The sequence below is a fragment of the Corylus avellana genome, chromosome 3 (genome assembly GCF_965113065.1).
Source record: "Corylus avellana chromosome 3, dhCorAvel1.hap1.2, whole genome shotgun sequence".
In the NCBI taxonomy this organism is placed as follows: Eukaryota; Viridiplantae; Streptophyta; class Magnoliopsida; order Fagales; family Betulaceae; genus Corylus; species Corylus avellana.
In genome coordinates, this window is record NC_142492.1 from 1,861,254 (window position 1) to 1,878,596 (window position 17,343).

Here is a 17,343-nt window from a genome sequence, read left to right on the forward strand (position 1 = left end):
CTTCAACAGTGAAGCACGCCAGGCTAAATTTTTTTTTTTTTTTTTTTTTTTTTTTTTTTTTCAAAAAAATTAAAATAATAAAATAATAATAAAAAAAAAAATTTTAGCCTGGCGTGCTTCACTGTTGAAGCTCGCCAGGCGTGCTCTATATCTTTACCCAATTACTATTAGTCCATCTTGTTGACATGACAATATCAATCAGTCTCCCTTTTTTTTTCTTTCTTTTTTTCAAAAGTTAATTAGCACTGATGTGTTAACAAGGTGAGATACTGATGAACTAGAAGTGTAGTTTTTAGTTTTATTCTTATAATTTTTTATTTTTTTTTTGAAAAATAGATCATTTGATTAGTCAATATGCTACATGTTTGCACGTTATTTTTTTATTTTGTGTCGTTATGCAAAAATTTTATGCCCTTTAGAAGGAAGTGACCTCAACTTGTTAGAAACGAGTGTAGCAATAATTAATCTTTTTTCTTTCCCAATCTTTTTTGCACCACTTATGAGGGATACTGTAAAGGTTAAGGCTAGCTATTGAAGAATGTAGGAATATGGTTCTCTTCATTTCAAATGAACCGGATAGTATTCAGTTAGTTATATTTGAGAGGTAGTTTTATCTTTTTATTTTTTGAGGAAACAAAAATACTTATCAACTATAACTAACTGGATATTCTCTAGTTCATTTAAACAGAAGAAGATCCTAATTCAAGAATGTATGGCTGTGATGAAGTTTTGGAAGGGGAAGATGTACTGTGCACAAGATGGATTCTTATTTACTTTTTTTCTAAGTAATAAATTTCAATAAATAATTCAATTGCTAACCCGAAAAGAAAATTATGATTCTTAATTATAAGCACGAGTATGGCTTGTATTTTGTGTTTTGTGCCCACAAAAAACAAGTGAGAGGTGTCACATTAATAATTGAAGATATTTAATACGTGGGCACACGACACAAACCGAAGCCAAACATAATTCTACTCTTCCTGCTAGTCAAGATGAGACAAGGAGCACTCATTTTCCAATTATTCCAACTATCTCTTTCTTGTAGATAATAAATAAGATGGATCGTTCCTGTTGACCTAGTTGTTTGCTCCCGATGACCAATTGATTGGATATGAATAATATAAGATATATAGTAAAATAACACTTCTGAAAAAGGTTATTATAATTGGTGTATATAGTTATTAACTGATAATATATAGGCACGTTTTAACTAATTAGACATGCAATCTCTTTCTATCCAATGATACAAAGATTGTCATATATATATATTAATTATGTAGTTTTTTCGTACAATGTCTAATTATATTAGCTCTATATCATTAAGTATTGCATTCTACTTTTCTAGGGAAGTCGTTGTATATATATTGTGAAGGGTCAATACATTGCTTTTGTTGAATTTTTTATTTTTCAAAGTCTTGTCTAGCTTTTATGGGAGAAATGTTGACTAATACAGTGATTATGTCGACATTGTGAAGTCTTCAACTTTACAATATAAATATAACTAATTTGATAATTAATTGGAGATTACTTAACTTTGTATACAAATTAAAAGTTGATCTAGTTTGAAATATATAGTAACTCATGCAGTTTTTATATGAATAGTTTAACTTGTTGAGGTCTTGATAATCTTGCTTTCCTTATATTTGCATGTTTTGAAGGCTTTTACACTTTTTATTACATTTTTCCGTTATATTTGACTCGTCTTAAACCTTCATCCTTAGGGTGGTTGGCCACCTAATAGTGTAACTGAAATAGGCCGACTAATTCCTCAAAGGGTAAGAGGTTGGTCAACCACTCTAAGCGCACCACCCCCAAGTGCTCAAGGGGTAGTGCCACCACCTCTCGATGATTTATCACTCATTTAAAGGTGGTAAGGCCACCCCAATCATACATAGGGTGGTGAACCACCCCCTCACTCTTTGAACATGTGGTTAGATACTCTCTTGGCGTAGGTGATCACCCTTAAAGGATAAAACGATTGGTGAACATTTCTTAAAATGGCGGATGTCCAACTCAAGAGGTGGTTTGACACCTTTTTACTCTTTTATTTTTTTGACAGTTCATTTTGAGTAAATCCTTAGAATTGCAAGCTAGCTCAAATTTTTTTTTTTCTTTTTAAAAAATAAATTATTAAGAATGGAGTCTAAAAGCTTCAAACATCACACCCTTTAAGTACGCCAAAAAGAATCTTTGCCACAAAGAAAAGCAAGGGTTTGATACTTTGAGCGCATCCACACCCCAATGTTCTTTAATTCACATTAAAATACAAATGTCCCTCACCTTCATGGCTTGAGAGTTGAGACCCTCCAAAATCCCAATCCAATACAGACCCGAAAAACGACATCGTTTCGCTACTGAAATCGAAGCTAGATCTTAGCCGAAAGGGCAACTGAGAACAAGGACACTGTTCATTCGGTACCTGACGACGTGTCTTAAATATCGGCCGTTGCTTCGTTTATAACCGATGAGTAGGACTGAGATGACAATTTTGTCTAAACCCAGGGCCACTTTTTGAATTATCCACTTTTCTTTTATTACCAGAAAAGCCCCTTTGAGCCACAAGCCCCACAACAAGGGCAAGCAATTCTCACCTACTTATCAGAAAAAAGAACAAAACCCCTCTCTCTCAAAGGCACACAAACTGTGAGACTCTTTTTGATTTTCATCTTTCCCAATATTTGTTTCCAATCAGCTCACCCAAATTTCAGATTTGCAAGGAAGGTCGATAATTTCTGATCAGCATTTTTTTTTTTCGGATTGATCATTATGCATGTTGTTATATGTTCTTTGTTTTGTCTCTGATTGGTGTTTGCGTGAGTATTAAGGAAAAGTTTGGATGAGGGTTTCTCTATCAGCTTCTGGTGACTTAGATTTTCGCGCAAAATTTTTTATTATTTGGTTTTGTCGGTGTGTACGTTCTGTTTGGTAGCTGAGAAAGTGGAGGAAAACAAAGATTTTCAAGTTTGGAATTTTGTTTTGGGGGTTCACATTGGATATGCTAAGTTTCGATAGTTAATTAACCGAATTCGATTGGGTTTTTTGGGTTTCTGAGGAACTGGGCTGAGGAAGATGTAAGACTTTATAATTTATATTCCTTTTATGGCAATTACAGGTTCTAGAAATTTTATTCTTTGGTGATTATATTCCTTTTATGGCAATTACAGGTTCTAGAAATTTTATTCTTTGGTGAAAATTAGAGGGAGCTCAGCCAAGCTGAGCAATCAACGAGCTAAGCTAAAAGTTTTAATTACAGTTAGGTTTTGTATTGGGTCTAACTTGATCAATGCTGGGCATGATTTGATCAGGTCTATGAATGGTTAAGACATGCTTTTGTGCACAATCCAACAAGAATTTTCAGGGAAACTTGGTTGCTGGATTGTAAGGAACTTAGTTGGCTATGGGGTTTGTAGTAGATGCAAATATTTGTGCGTAACAGAGAAGTAAACTTTGGATTATTAGGTTAATGATGGAGCTAGGTTGGGGTTATGAAAGAGTTTGGGTTTGCGTAATTGTATTTGAATTGAGCTTGGATAGGACTATATTAGTTCAAAGAAACAGCTCTGAAAGGATAGTACTGTTAGAAATTTGGATGAATTAGAAGCCTATGCATGTCCTGTGGTAGGAATAGCAACTAGCTAGGTTATGGGTGCATGATCAAAATTCAAATTTTGCATAGATGGGTTGAGAAAGCTAAATCTAATTGTAAGAACTTAGTATGGAATGAACAGAACCATGAATTAATCCTGTTTTTAGTAGAAGAACGATTTGGTCGTTGTGTGTCTTTATGTCTGTGAATATCCTAGTTGAGAAAAGTATCATTTTAGATTTGGATTTCTTGGGAAAATGTGTTCTACTGTTTGATTTCTTGTTTTGAATATGCTTCCACCAGTGGTATTGCTATCTAATAGAATCTGACTTCATCGTACTCCCTGCCTTAGAACTGAATCTTGCTGACCTTCTATTTTAATCTTAACTTTATTCTAAAAATAGTATTTTTCTACATCTTTATTGATAGTTAATATGTAAGGCCCAGAGCTTTGGATTTTATCTGTTGTTTTGGGGCCCTATTCCTTCATTTCTAAAGAATTTCCGTTTCTTTTTGCCAGAAACTGATGTTAGAGTACATAGCTGTTGAATAATGGCTGTTCAGGCTTCTAGTAAATCCGTATATGATGATGATTTTGAGGATGAAGATGGGCCTACAATTTTCAAAAGGAGGAAACCACTGGCTAAGCAGAATCAATTAAACTCGGAAGTAAAGAAGTCATTATCCGAAAGGCATGATGGACAATCCAATGGTCAAAACTCCAGTTCGCAGAAGGGTAAGATGGTTACATCTAATAAGGCATCATCAGTTAAATCTGCTGCACCCATCCCAAAAGCGTCAACGTCATCCATCAAAGCATCAACTGAGAAGTCACCAGTGGCAAATTCGAAAGCATCGGCCACAGTCGATGGTCATGCAAAACGTTCATCTGAACAGAACATGCCAACTTCTGTTAAAGAGGAAAAGAATTCTGTCAAATACTCTTCTGTAGAAAATAGTGATTCCGAGGATGATAAACCATTGAGTGCTAGACTCAAGGGGAACTCCAATCATGCCCACAAAGGGGTCAGCAAACCTGTTCCCAATAAATCACCACCACCAGTGTCAAAAATCACTGTAAAAAAATCTCCTGAAGATTCAGACGATGAAGTTCCTTTGTCTTCAAGGTTCCCATTGAAATCCAATGTGGGTACGTCCAGTAGTAAGCCTTATGATTCTGATGAAAAGAAACCCTTGGCTTCAAAAATTCAGCAAAATGGTTCCACCTCGAGGGATAAACAGCAGAAATCTTCCATGGTAACGAATAAGAGACCCTTAGATAAGGCCAATTCCTCCGAACAGTCTTCAGTTAAGAAGGTGAAGCTCTCAGATGCATCTGCACCAATGAAGATTAAGCAAGTATCAGTCAAAGCAGAATCAAAGGCAGATGATGATGACCATATTCCAATTTCCCAGAGAATGAAGAAATCATTCGCATCAGATAATAAATCTTCTGCCACAAAACAAAAACCAGTAAAAATTGTTTCTTCTGCTTTCAAGAAAACAGCTAACAAGTCCAAGAAAGTAGCGAAAAATTCAAAATATGTAAAGTCGACAAAAATGACACCTAGCTCCGGTGATGGACAGAAGAAATGGACTACCCTGGTTCACAATGGTGTAATTTTTCCACCTCCATATACGCCTCACGGAGTGAAGATTCTTTACAATGGGAAGCCAGTTGGTTTGACTCCTGAACAAGAGGAGGTGTCTCTCTCTCTCTCTCTCTCTCTCTCTCTCTCTCTCTTTCTCTCTCTCTTGCGTAGATCTACTTTGCTTCTTCCCTATTCTCTATTTCGATAATCTTTTGATTTTTTTTTTTTTTTTTTTTTTTTTTTTTTTTTTTTTGTATTAGGTTTTATTGACATACATTTTCCACATGTCTTACTTCCTCAGAGTTTCTAATACTTACTAAAACTCTATTTGCAGGTTGCTACAATGTTTGCAGTGATGAAAGATACAGATTACATGCAAAAGGATAAGTTCAAAGAGAATTTCTGGAATGATTGGCGAAAGGTACTTGGGAGAAACCATGTGATTCAGAGCTTGGGGAAATGTGATTTCACCCCAATATATGACTGGTACCAACAGGAAAAGGAGAAGAAGAAACAATTGAGTACAGAAGTAAGTTGTTAGCTCTGGGTTTGATAAACAATGAAGTTTACTTGATGAGATTGATTAGAATTCAAATCATCCTTTCCATCTTTTTGTTAATTTCAGTTCCAAATTTGTTCTGTATTTTATTGACTAGTTTTTATCATAAGCAATGCCAGTAACGAGAGGCTATGGTTTCTTTGCCTAGAAAACTTGACATTTTTCATAGAATATACTTTGTTGTGTGACTCGGTTCACTTGAAAAACTTTTCATTAATTGAGGGCATTTTGTTGATGATTAGAAGCAACTTCTATGGAGTTCATAGAGCATTCCTAGCAGTTTCCTTGTCATTTTTTCTACATTTAAGGATCCAAACTACTTTTTGCTTCCCTATGTCAAAATACACCTCAATAACTTTCCTTAATAATTCTCTATATTATTAAAATATTTTTTTTTTTTTAATTATATTATATATATGAGAGAAGAGATGAGAGAGAATTGTGAGAGGAGAGACGAGAGAAGAGAGAGAATCATTTTTTTATTTTTTATTTTAATTTTAATAATCATATAAATCATAATGTTTAGGATTCATTTAGGGAGTCTGCTGTGAGAATTTTTTGCGATTTTTGGGACATATTCCCTGAACTTGGGGAACATACTCCCTTATAGAGAGTCTGCTGGGAATGCTTTTAAGGCTTCTATGAAAATTTCTCATTAAAGAGACTTGATGCATTTAAAAGGCATTTGACTGTATGTTTGATCCATTAGCTTTTTGACTCACATCTGTGCTAAGAAATTATCATACATGATTTAAGAGACATTTTTTATGATAATTTCTATTGCAAAACGGTTGTTTTTGTCCTTTATCCACATCACTCTCTCAGCATATATGACTGTCTAAGCAGAGCTTAGATTAGAACATCAATTCCCAATTGTTAATAAGTGCCAATGGTCTTATAAATGACACTGAAATGAATAGGCATTCCATTTCTAATCACGGTTTTTTATCTTGAACTAATTTGTTATATTCCCTTCCTCGTATGGAAGACAAGTTCTCGTGAAGCATTATGTGAATGTGATCAATTGCTTCTCACTTAACTGCTTTTGTCTGTGCTTTTTCAGTGAAGACAACATGTCAATTTGCGTTACATGCTCCAGTTTGAATTCTAGTTGATATCTTTCTGCATAAAAAATGTTGAATTGGGATTTTCTATTCATGCAGGAGAAGAAGGCCTTGAAGGAAGAGAAATTAAAACAGGAGGAGAAGTATATGTGGGCCATTGTGGATGGTGTAAAAGAGAAGGTTACTTCTAGCTTTGATTTTCTTTTTGTGTGTGTGTGTGTGTTGGGGGGGGATATAATGTGGTTGTTATGTTCTGTAGGCCTATTGGTGATTTTTTATTTTTATTTTTATGATGTTTGGACCATTAATTTTGTTTAATAGATTGCGTTAGACCCTTCTAGTGACAAGCTTTAGGGATCTATATGTGCTTCTGTTACCCAAGGTGTCTACTTTATAGAAGATATTTTGCTGTGATGAGTTATGTAACTAGTGAGACTTACCATATATTGAAATTGGATTAGAAATTTCAGTCTTTTAACCATATGGTCAAGGCCTTTTACCTTAAAATGACTATGCTGAGCAATTGTATTACATTGTTTGTGATAACCCTTTCATGATCATTTCAAAATTACCATGAATTTTTTGTCTTCAAAATGACTACACTGTTACCCAAGGTGTCTACTTTATCGAATATATTTTCTGTGATGAGTCATGTAACTAGTGAAACTTTCCATATATTGAAATTGGATCAGAAATTTCAGTCTTTTAACCATATGGTTAAGGCCTTTTACCTTAAAATGACTATGCAGAGCAATTGTGTTACATTGTTTGCGATCTTTCATGATCATTTCAAAGTCACCATGAATTTTTTGTCTTCAATCTTTGGAAGGGGTTTTTTGGTGGTTCACATTCAGAATATAGGTAATTCTTTTTTTTTTTTTTGATAAGTAAAATATAGGTAATTCTTGCAATCTTCATACAATCTCCCCTATTGTTTCATATTGCTTTAACTTGTATATAGAAAATAAACAGACCATTTCAAATTTTTAACTTGTGGATTTTCTGATGGTATCAAGTTCACCTTTTGATTTTACTGCTTACCTAGGTGCATTGAATACTGTATGGCAGTTTAGAAAGATGTTAGAACTTGTATTGGCAATGCATATGTGGTTTTATTGCCGGATTCTTTTCCTTTGTGAAAAGTTGTGTATGGTTGCCTCCCTACCATTCATAACCCCCAAGAGTATTAAAGGTGATATATGAAGGATGAAAGCTCCTTCAACTGTGCTTGGATTTAAAGCTCCTTCAACTCCACTTGGAGTTTGCTGTTCACACTTTCAAGCTCTCGTTCTCTGTACAGCATTATTGTGCCTTGTAATTGGTTTATCAAATTGATGATGCCTAGGAGCGATGGATGGGTTTTCAATATGTTAGTTTTGGCCTTTATTTCTTCTCTTATTTTGCAATGTTTAGATATCGCTGTCTGCTTTCCTATACTGCTATTTATGTTGTTTATTTCCATTATATGGATCTCTTTCATTGATTACAAATAAGTTCTAGATGATAAATACCATCTCATTTTCTTTTCTCGGACCTCAATGTATGTTGTTGGTATCCTAAAAGTGTGCATTTAATTTCTTATTACAATCTCAATCTCAGGTTGGAAACTTCAGAGTTGAACCACCTGGATTATTCCGAGGCCGTGGAGAACATCCAAAGGTTCTGTTGACATTTTTGTGCTTATGATCGTTTAGATTTGTATGGAATTGTATATTAGGATTTGCTATGGCTATATGTGGGAGTGTTTTCTTTAATTCCAGATCTTATTATTTGATTTTTCCATTGATTATTTGTTTATATGGTGTCAGATGGGAAAGCTGAAAATGCGCATTCGTCCTCGCGACATTACAATTAATATTGCAAAGGATGCTCCAATTCCAAAATGCCCTATCCCTGGTGAAAGGTTTTGTTCTTCACAATCTCCTTGGGAAGAAAAAAAGTCATTGGGAATTTTTTAAGGACAAGATATCGAAGTACTATATTGTCTATGGTTATTATAATGTATATGATTGTATGTATCTATGTTTGTGATGTCAAATATATTGTATTGTATTTAGGCCAAAAAGGAAAAGTATATTTTATTTATTTATTTTTTTGTGTATTTTAAATTTTGGAATTTGTGATATTTGGCAGCTGGAAGGAAGTAAGACACGACAGTACTGTTACATGGTTAGCTTTCTGGAATGATCCAATCAATCCAAAGGAATTCAAGTATGTGTTCCTAGCAGCTAGTAGTACCTTGAAGGGGCAAAGTGACAAGGAAAAATATGAGAAAGCAAGGATGCTGAAGGTTCTTTACATGAAATAAATTACTGATCATGATGCTTAAGGCTCTTTTCATCCATTTTTGCCAATAAGCTTTCAATAGTTGTCATTTTGTTAGTTTCCAATGATATGAAGGATCTTGTCATTTTTTACTAAAGCTCTGTGGTTTTGAGTGCAGGACTACATAGAAAACATCAGGGCTGCATACACAAAGAATTTTACAAGTAAAGATGTAATGAAACGGCAGATTTCAGTTGCTACCTATCTTATTGATAAGCTAGCTCTGAGGGCTGGCAATGAGAAGGTATATTTTGTATAGATATACTTCAGCTGTGCCTATTTGATATTTCTGTAAACGTCCACCCTTCCTCGCCCTCGCCCACGCCCACGCCCACTCATACATATGGGCATAGGTATTTGTCTGTTTGTCAATAAGCACTGTGTAGAGCAGACTTACCAAAACAGAAGAAACTGTGTAGCTGCCATAAGTTGATGGATAAGGCTTTTCAAGCTCAGTTGAGTTCTTTTATCCCATGCGAGGCTGTATATTTGGCACTACAAAAGCAATGAAAGATGTTTACCTTGAAGATGACCGGCATTTTGACGATTTAATTAGGTTTCTCTTTGGATTGGAAGAATGGGCAGGACCATGTTTTAGTTTCCCTTTATGCTAGTTATTGCTTTTGTTTTTCCATTTTTGTTTCTAAACAGGCTTTCATAGGTGACTGTATTGCATGCATTTTGCTTTTTTATTTGCTTTATGCAGCTTAAAATTCCGAATAGCAATTGGCTGTTCAATTTCTTGTGTTTGCATTTGTTAGCGAACACCAAATCATGGTTTTCTTCCTATTATTGGTAGCTTTCCTGCAGGATGATGATGAGGCTGATACTGTTGGTTGCTGCACATTGAAAGTAGAGAATGTAAAACCAGTAGCCCCAAACATGTTGGAGGTATAATGGAACTAGTTTTAGAACTTTTTAAACCATCCCGTATTGTTCCCAACTTATATTTTATTACCAATTATAACCAGTGAACTCTGTTTTTGATAAATTCAGTTCAACTTCCTCGGTAAAGATTCAATTAGATATGAAAATAAAGTTGAAGTTGAGCTTCCTGTTTACAAGGCTATCATGCAGTTCCAACATGGTGAGTAATTGGACTCATCATTTTAGGTTTTCTACACATATGGAGTTTGTGAGTGGAGCCAATGAGCATGTATTCTCTGTTTGCTCCAGGAAAACGTGGGTCTGATGATCTTTTTGATCAACTGGACACCAGTAAATTGAATGCTCATCTGAAGGAACTCATGCCTGGCCTTACTGCAAAAGTCTTCCGAACGTATAATGCGTCCATCACGTTGGATGAGATGGTAAGATACCATATGGACCTCAGAGCATCTCAAGTTTGTATTTTTGCCATTGATATGATGGCGAGCAGGGTGCTTGCCAAGGCACTGATGCAAGGCACGCTGTTTAGCATAAACAGCGTTAAATGAGATAATTCCTTTGCTTGTATAAACGTTCAAGTATCTGGTCCTTTGTTTGATTTTCTTATACTGTTTATTTTTTTTGGTTCAAAGGAATTTTTTTTTGTCTTACTGTTGTTTTTTTTTTTTTTCTTATGACAGTTGAATAGGGAAACTAAAGATGGAGATGTTGCAGAGAAAATTGTAGTTTATCAGCACGCAAACAAGGAGGTAAAGACAGTTCCTCCTTGTGAAATGTTTTGACTTTTTTTTTTTTTTTTTTGAGTTACTTGTGGCATCTACAATCTGGCTTTTCTGGTTGCAGGTCGCAATCATTTGTAATCATCAACGCAGTGTTTCAAAATCTCACAGTCAACAAATGTCAAGATTAACTGAGAAGATTAGCGAGCTTCAGGTAATGACCTTTATGTTATTGAAAGGCATAGGTGGTCATAGATGAACTTTAGAGTGATGGTCTACTTTGGGCTTGGGAGTGACGTTCTTGCTTGATGGGCTTATTGTGTTTGAAGGAATAAAATATCAATATTGACCATGATATCGAAGGTCCAATGAACAAAGGTATCAATAGATTAATCAATGGTGGAGTTGGGGAGGGCTTCACTTCTTAAATTTTATCCAATTGAACAGTTTTAGAAGATGAATTTTGCTACATGAGGCAGTATAAAACACTCCTTATAGTTTCTCTATCAGGGATGCAAAATATGTGGCAGCATGCATTTGCATGGGTCTTGTGGTGTTTATCAAGTCACGCTTAGCTGATCTTTTCTTTTTTTGTTCTCTTTTTTGTTTTTTTTTTTTTTCTTCCTTTTTGGTAGGGCTTGCTGAAAGAGTTGAAGACAGATTTGGACAGAGCAAAGAAAGGGAAGCCCCCATTAAAGAGTGCTGATGGAAAAGGAAGAAACTTGGCTCCTGAAGCGTAATATCACTTGTTTGCTTTTTTAAGCCAATCATTTGTCCTGTTTGAATATGCTATTTCACACGATCTGTTTGTTAAACTATGTTACACGTACAGTATAGAGAAAAAGATCGCTCAAACAAATGCAAAGATCGAGAAGATGGAACGGGATATGAAGACGAAAGAAGATCTGAAAACTGTGGCATTAGGCACGTCCAAGATAAACTACCTTGATCCTCGGATCACAGTTTCATGGTGCAAACGGCATGAAGTTCCCATTGAGAAGGTGAATAACTTTTGCCATTTTAGCTGAAATATCTTACTGACATGCATGCTTCAGTTTCATTGGAAGCAAATCCTTAAAAGTGAAAGTTATGCTGAGCGAATAAAAAAAGAGAAATGCTACATGCATTCTTGAGTGTACAATTCTTGACATAGTAGTGAAAATCATCATTAGATCTAAAAACTAATGGTGATTTATCCAAAATTCAATAGTCCACGTCAAGAAGTGTACTTGGGAGTGCATCTAGCATTTTTGATAAAAAAAAAAGAACAAGTATGGTTATGAAGCAACTGCATTCATTTTGTTCACAGGTGTAATTGTTTCTTATCACTTAATTGCTTCTTATTTTCCTGAACTTCTACAGATATTCAACAAGTCTCTTCTGGCAAAGTTCTGTTGGGCAATGGATGTGGATCCTGACTTCAGATTCTGATGCTAGCTTGGCCTAACACAAAAACAAAAAAGGAATTGTTTTATCTTTTTACATTAAAGATATTCACAATTTTTTTAATCTCCAGCGGAAAAATTGTTGTAGGATGTTCATCTAATCTAATTATGGGATGAGTTACCCCTTTCCTCACTTTTTTTCTTTTTTTTTTTTTACCCTTTTGGTTAAGAAGGCGCAGCAACAATTGTTTGCTGCTTGAAACTTTCAGACATCTTATTTCAATATAGTTTAAATGTTCACAGTACAAGAAAATGCTAGAAACGAAGTTAATTTCATCTTTTATAGCACTTTATTTTTTCCCAAGAAAGTCTTTTGAGTATTTTTCTTTTCTTTTCTTTTCTCTAGCTTGTAACTAATGCGAAGTTTTTCATGCCTAATGAAATTTGTACTGAATCTGCTTGAAAACAGCCCCTTAATTGGCACTTTTTGGAGAACCTAGCTGAAATAGAATATTTCTGTAATTTATCTGCATGAAGCATCCCATTGGTAATGATTCAGCAAGGAAAATCTGAAGAATTTGTTCAAGTTCTTAATGCTTGAAAATGCTGGGGATATTGCAGGTCTTTACAATAATCTCCTTGTTACAATCTCCTTATAAACTTATGTGCCGTGCCGTGCCGTGCCGTACAAGTGAAAAAAAAAAATTAGGCAATAGACTTTCACTGGTAAATTTAATGGAAAATGTGGTAATTCATAATTGGTAAATTAATTATTTTACCAATTTTGAAGTGCCACATTAGTTTGTAAATAACTTTGTGATAAAAGTTGTAATACTTTTACTAATACCACTCAAAATTAATTGTATAATGATTGACGTGATAAGTATCACATCAAATGGATGGTTAGATCAGTTTGTATGAACTTTGTAATTATGCCCGCCCAATGAAGAATGTAAATTAAGCCGGAGAAGAGATCAGTTTGTATGAACTTTGTAATTATGCCCGCCCAATGAAGAATGTAAATTAAGCCGGAGAAGAGAAGAACCCATCAAATGCAATCCTCTAGTTTTTGGGTTGTATTTCATAGTTAATACAATTTGTTGGGGGAGAAAATATCTCACCATGGGTCCTACCTATTTACACTTATTTATAATATGTCATCACTCACTCACCTTATGACACGTGTGCATACCATTTTATGCACCTGTAAATAAAAGGAGAAAGGGGGACCTTTTCTAAGAGTCCTCTTCCTCTCCTACGGGTGATTCTCCAAGGACTCAAAAAAAAAAAAAAAAAAAAAAAACCCCTCCCTGAAGACTCTATCCCTTCAAAGGCTGGTTGAATTCACACAGTTATCTCTATCTCTCTTGTATCTCTCTCTCCTTATTTCTTACATACCTCACTCAAGACACATAGATTCATAGATTCTAGAGACAGATTTTCATTGTATCTCTTATCCACAAACAAAGATGCTAACTTATGCATAAGAGAGTCTTTGGTCCCAACCATGTTATGGATTTATTTATTGTAACATGTAATTTAACATGGTATGGTATGAGAGTAAATGCAATTCACCCTGTTTTTGTCATTCACTTTTTATTTTAATTATATTGTTTACATGCTTATTATTTTGGTGATGACTCATGTGAGAAGAGATTACAACTCCAATAGTAAATTTCACAGGTTCAAGCACATCGTAATGCATAAAAAGCTGAAAATAGTAGACACGACAAAAGTAGAAAGATAAAGGTTATTGTTATTGGCATGGAATTAGCTTAGATAAGCAACTTATTACATAGACCGACACACACAGACAAATAGCATAGGACGAAGGATTTCGTCTAATTTTGGTTGGTTTCAGTCTTGCCAGTAGCACTGCGTCCAAGGCCGGGGTGATGATGACCATGTCCAGGGCCATGGTGACCACGTCCAGGTCCATGGTGACCACGTCCAGGTCCATGGTGACCACGTCCAGGTCCATGGTGACCACATCCGGGGCCATGGTGACCAGCCTGAGTTTGCATATTCTCCTCTGCAAAAATGGATTTAAAAAGTTAATTATTACCACATGGATAATAAGGTATTTAAATGGTTACAGAGTACTGAAAATTAATTTTTTTTTTTTTTTTTAAAAAAAGTGCATTTTAAAACATCATAGGTTGAAGTAGTTACTATGAAAAACATGAAAATGATTTTGTAAAACAAATTAAGAGATGCAAGGCACGTTGTTATGTTGAATTAAAATGGATAAATAGGAATTTAAAGTATACTTATATTTTTTGTGTCTTTGCCTGTTTTCTTTGTAGTTAATTAGTGTAATAAGGAAGAAACTCACGGGTTTGAGCGGCCTCAACAACCTCACGAGCTGAGACATGGGAGGAGATGAGGAGCACAACAGCAAAGGCAAGACCAAGGAGAATAAAAGTCTTGGAGTTGACCATTTTTGTGTTAACAAGGAAGAGGATTGGAGACAATGTAGTAGTTGGGAAACACACTCTAAGATGATTTATAGACTAGTCTTTAGAGAGACTACAAATTTTTTTAATGCCGTTTTAGGCTACATAAACGGCACTAAACATTTAATTAATGCCGTTTCTCAAACGACATTAAGGTTCCAGTCAGAAATTTATTTGCTGCTGCAAAGGTTGAAAACGGCATTAATTTATGTCATTTGAGGAGAAGCGGCATAATCCAATTTAATGCCTCTTACTGTTCAAACGACATAAAATTTATGCCATTTGAACAATAAGCGGCATTAAATTTAATGTCGTTTTGAACAGTAAACAACATTAAATTTTTTGTCGTTTGAATAGTAAACGGCATTAAAGAAGCAAAATGGAGGGGGAGAGGTAGGACTAGAAAGGGAGGTGGCACAACAAAAAAAAAAAAAAAAAAAGAATTGTTTTATCATTTTACATTAAAGATATTCACAATTTTTTTAATCTCCAGCGGAAAAATTGAGTTACCCCTTTCCTCACTTTTTTTTTTTTTTGTTTTTCTTTTTCTTGTTTACCCTTTTGGTTAAGAAGCCGCAGCAACAATTGTTTGCTGCTTGAAACTTTCAGACATCTTATTTCAATATAGTTTAAATGTTCACAGTACAAGAAAATGTTAGAAAAGAAGTTAATTTCTTCTTTTATAGCACTTCATTTTTTTCCCCAGAAAGTCTTTTGAGTATTTTTCTTTTTCTTTTCTTTTCTTTTCTCTAGCTTGTAATGCGAAGTTTTTCATGCCTAATGAAATTTGTAGTGAATCTGCTTGAAAACAGCCCCTTAATTAATTGGCACTTTTTGGAGAGCATAGCTGAAATAGAATATTTCTGTAATTTATCTGCTTGAAACATCCCATTGGTAACGATTCGATCAGCAAGGAAAATCCTAAGAATTTGTTCAAGTTTTAATGCTTGAAAATGCTGGGGGTATTACAGTCTTTACAATAATCTCCTTGTAAACTTATGTGACAATCTAAAGTGCCATGCCGTGCCATATATATAAGTGAAAAATAAAAAATAAAAAAAATTAGGCAATAGAATTTCACTGGTAAATTTAATGGAAAATGTGGTAATTCATAATTCGTAAATTAATTATTTTACCAATTTTAAAGTGCTACCTCAACTTTGTGATAAAAGTTGTACTTTTATTATAATTAGTACCACTCAAAATCAATTGTATAATGACTTTGTAGTTATGCCCGCCCAATGAAGATCGAATGTAAATTAAGCAGGAGAAGAGAAGAAGAAGCACAACAGATGCAGACCTCTAGTTTTTGGGTTGTATTTAATAGTTAATACAATTTTACATTTCTTTCATTGGTGTGAGACAGAGGTTGAATGAAAAACCTCATGTTTTGGTTTATGGCACAAGTGGTGAACTTAATACGTGACTTTCAAGCATGGCCTGCAACCACATGTCTTTGATCTATCAACCAAAAGAGATCATGGCCATTTAAAAAAAGTGCTATTTTGTTATGTACTAAGCATAGGATATGTCAACTCACAATATTGGACCATATGTAATGGGCATGTTGTGGATTTATTTATTATAACGTGTAATTTAACATGGTATGGTATGGGAGTAAATGTAATTCATCCTGTTTTTGTCATTTACTTTCTATTTTAATTAAATTGTTTACGTGTTGAACTTCACTTATCATTTTGGGTCGTGTGAGAAGACATTGTAACTCCAACAGTAAATTTCACAGGTTCAAGCACATCGTAATACATAAAAAGCAGAAAATAGTAGACATGACAAGAGTAGAAAGATAAAGGTTATTGTTATTGGCATAGAAGCTTAGATAAGCAACTTATTACATGCATAGACTGACACACTTGGACAGATAGCATAGGAAGAAGGATTTCGTCTAATTTTGGTTGGTTTCAGTTTGGGTTTCTGTCTCGCCAGCAGCACTGTGTCCATGGCCGGGGTGATGATAATGACCATGTCCAGGGCCATGTTGACCACGTCTAGGGCCATGGTGACCACGCCCAGGTCCATGGTGACCAGCCTGAGTTTGCATATTCTCCTCTTCAAAAATGAATTTAAAAAGTAAATTATTACCACATGGATAGTAAGGTATTTAAATGGTTACAGAGTACTGAGAAATAAAATTAAAAAAAAAAAAAAAAAGTGCCATTTTAAAACATCAGTGCTTAATTAAAGTAGTTGCTATATATGAAAAACATGAAAATGATTTTGTAAAACAAATTAAGAGACGCAAGGCATGTTGTTATGTTGAATTAAAATGGATAAATAGGAATTTAAAGTATACTTATATATGTTTGTTTTTGTGTCTAATTGCTTGTTTTCTTTGTAGTTAATTAGTGTGATAAGGAAGAAATTCACGGGTTTGAACGGCCTCAGCAACCTCACGAGCTGAGACATGGGAGGAGATGAGAAGCACAACAAAGAAGGCAAGACCAAGGAGAAGAAAAGTCTTGGAGTTGGCCATTTTTGTTTTAACAAGGAAGAGGATCGGAGACAATGTAGTGGTTGGAAAACACACTCTAAGATGATTGATCTCTGTCTAAGTGAAGGATGAATTACTCCATGCACTGTGGCTCACCCTATTTATAGACTAGTCTTAAGAGAGAGAGAGAGAGAGGGGTAGGGTCCGTAGGGACTAGGAAGGGAGGCGGGACAGAGCTTTTTTTTTTCTTTTTTTTTTTTTTTCAAGATGGAAAAGGAGGAAAATAGAGATTACATGAAAAGTAAAAACAAAGGGCGGGC

At 34.8% G+C, this 17,343-nt stretch overlaps 2 protein-coding genes across 2 annotated transcripts; one reads left to right on the forward strand and one right to left on the reverse strand.

Moving 5' to 3' along the window:
- The first annotated feature begins 2,589 nt into the window (after nucleotides 1-2,589).
- On the forward strand, nucleotides 2,590-12,311 carry LOC132173942 (DNA topoisomerase 1 alpha). The gene is made up of 16 exons (XM_059585631.2): nucleotides 2,590-2,721; nucleotides 4,107-5,290; nucleotides 5,513-5,707; nucleotides 6,901-6,981; nucleotides 8,401-8,460; nucleotides 8,610-8,704; nucleotides 8,935-9,091; nucleotides 9,245-9,370; nucleotides 9,937-10,017; nucleotides 10,123-10,213; nucleotides 10,303-10,436; nucleotides 10,695-10,763; nucleotides 10,858-10,947; nucleotides 11,369-11,469; nucleotides 11,566-11,734; nucleotides 12,096-12,311. The coding sequence occupies exons 2-16, from the start codon at nucleotides 4,139-4,141 to the stop codon at nucleotides 12,162-12,164; spliced, it is 2,670 nt and encodes an 889-aa protein (XP_059441614.1). The 5' UTR covers nucleotides 2,590-2,721; nucleotides 4,107-4,138; the 3' UTR covers nucleotides 12,165-12,311.
- A 4,166-nt stretch (nucleotides 12,312-16,477) lies between these two features.
- On the reverse strand, nucleotides 16,478-17,065 carry LOC148586682 (uncharacterized). The gene is made up of 2 exons (XM_088514122.1): nucleotides 16,960-17,065; nucleotides 16,478-16,641 (listed from the first exon to the last, which is right to left on the reverse strand). The coding sequence occupies exons 1-2, from the start codon at nucleotides 17,063-17,065 to the stop codon at nucleotides 16,478-16,480; spliced, it is 270 nt and encodes an 89-aa protein (XP_088370248.1).
- Between the last annotated feature and the right edge of the window lie 278 nt (nucleotides 17,066-17,343).

Bases quoted from the DNA above. Each gene is read 5' to 3' on its own strand.
- LOC132173942 (XM_059585631.2), top strand. From the start codon at position 4,139: ATGGCTGTTCAGGCTTCTAGTAAATCCGTATATGATGATGATTTTGAG. The intron at 10,764-10,857 runs GTAAAGACAGTT...TTCTGGTTGCAG, and splicing joins ATCAGCACGCAAACAAGGAG to GTCGCAATCATTTGTAATCA. The intron at 10,948-11,368 runs GTAATGACCTTT...CCTTTTTGGTAG, and splicing joins AGAAGATTAGCGAGCTTCAG to GGCTTGCTGAAAGAGTTGAA.
- LOC148586682 (XM_088514122.1), bottom strand. From the start codon at position 17,065: ATGGCCAACTCCAAGACTTTTCTTCTCCTTGGTCTTGCCTTCTTTGTT. The intron at 16,642-16,959 runs GTGAATTTCTTC...TCATTTTTGAAG, and splicing joins TGCTGAGGCCGTTCAAACCC to AGGAGAATATGCAAACTCAG.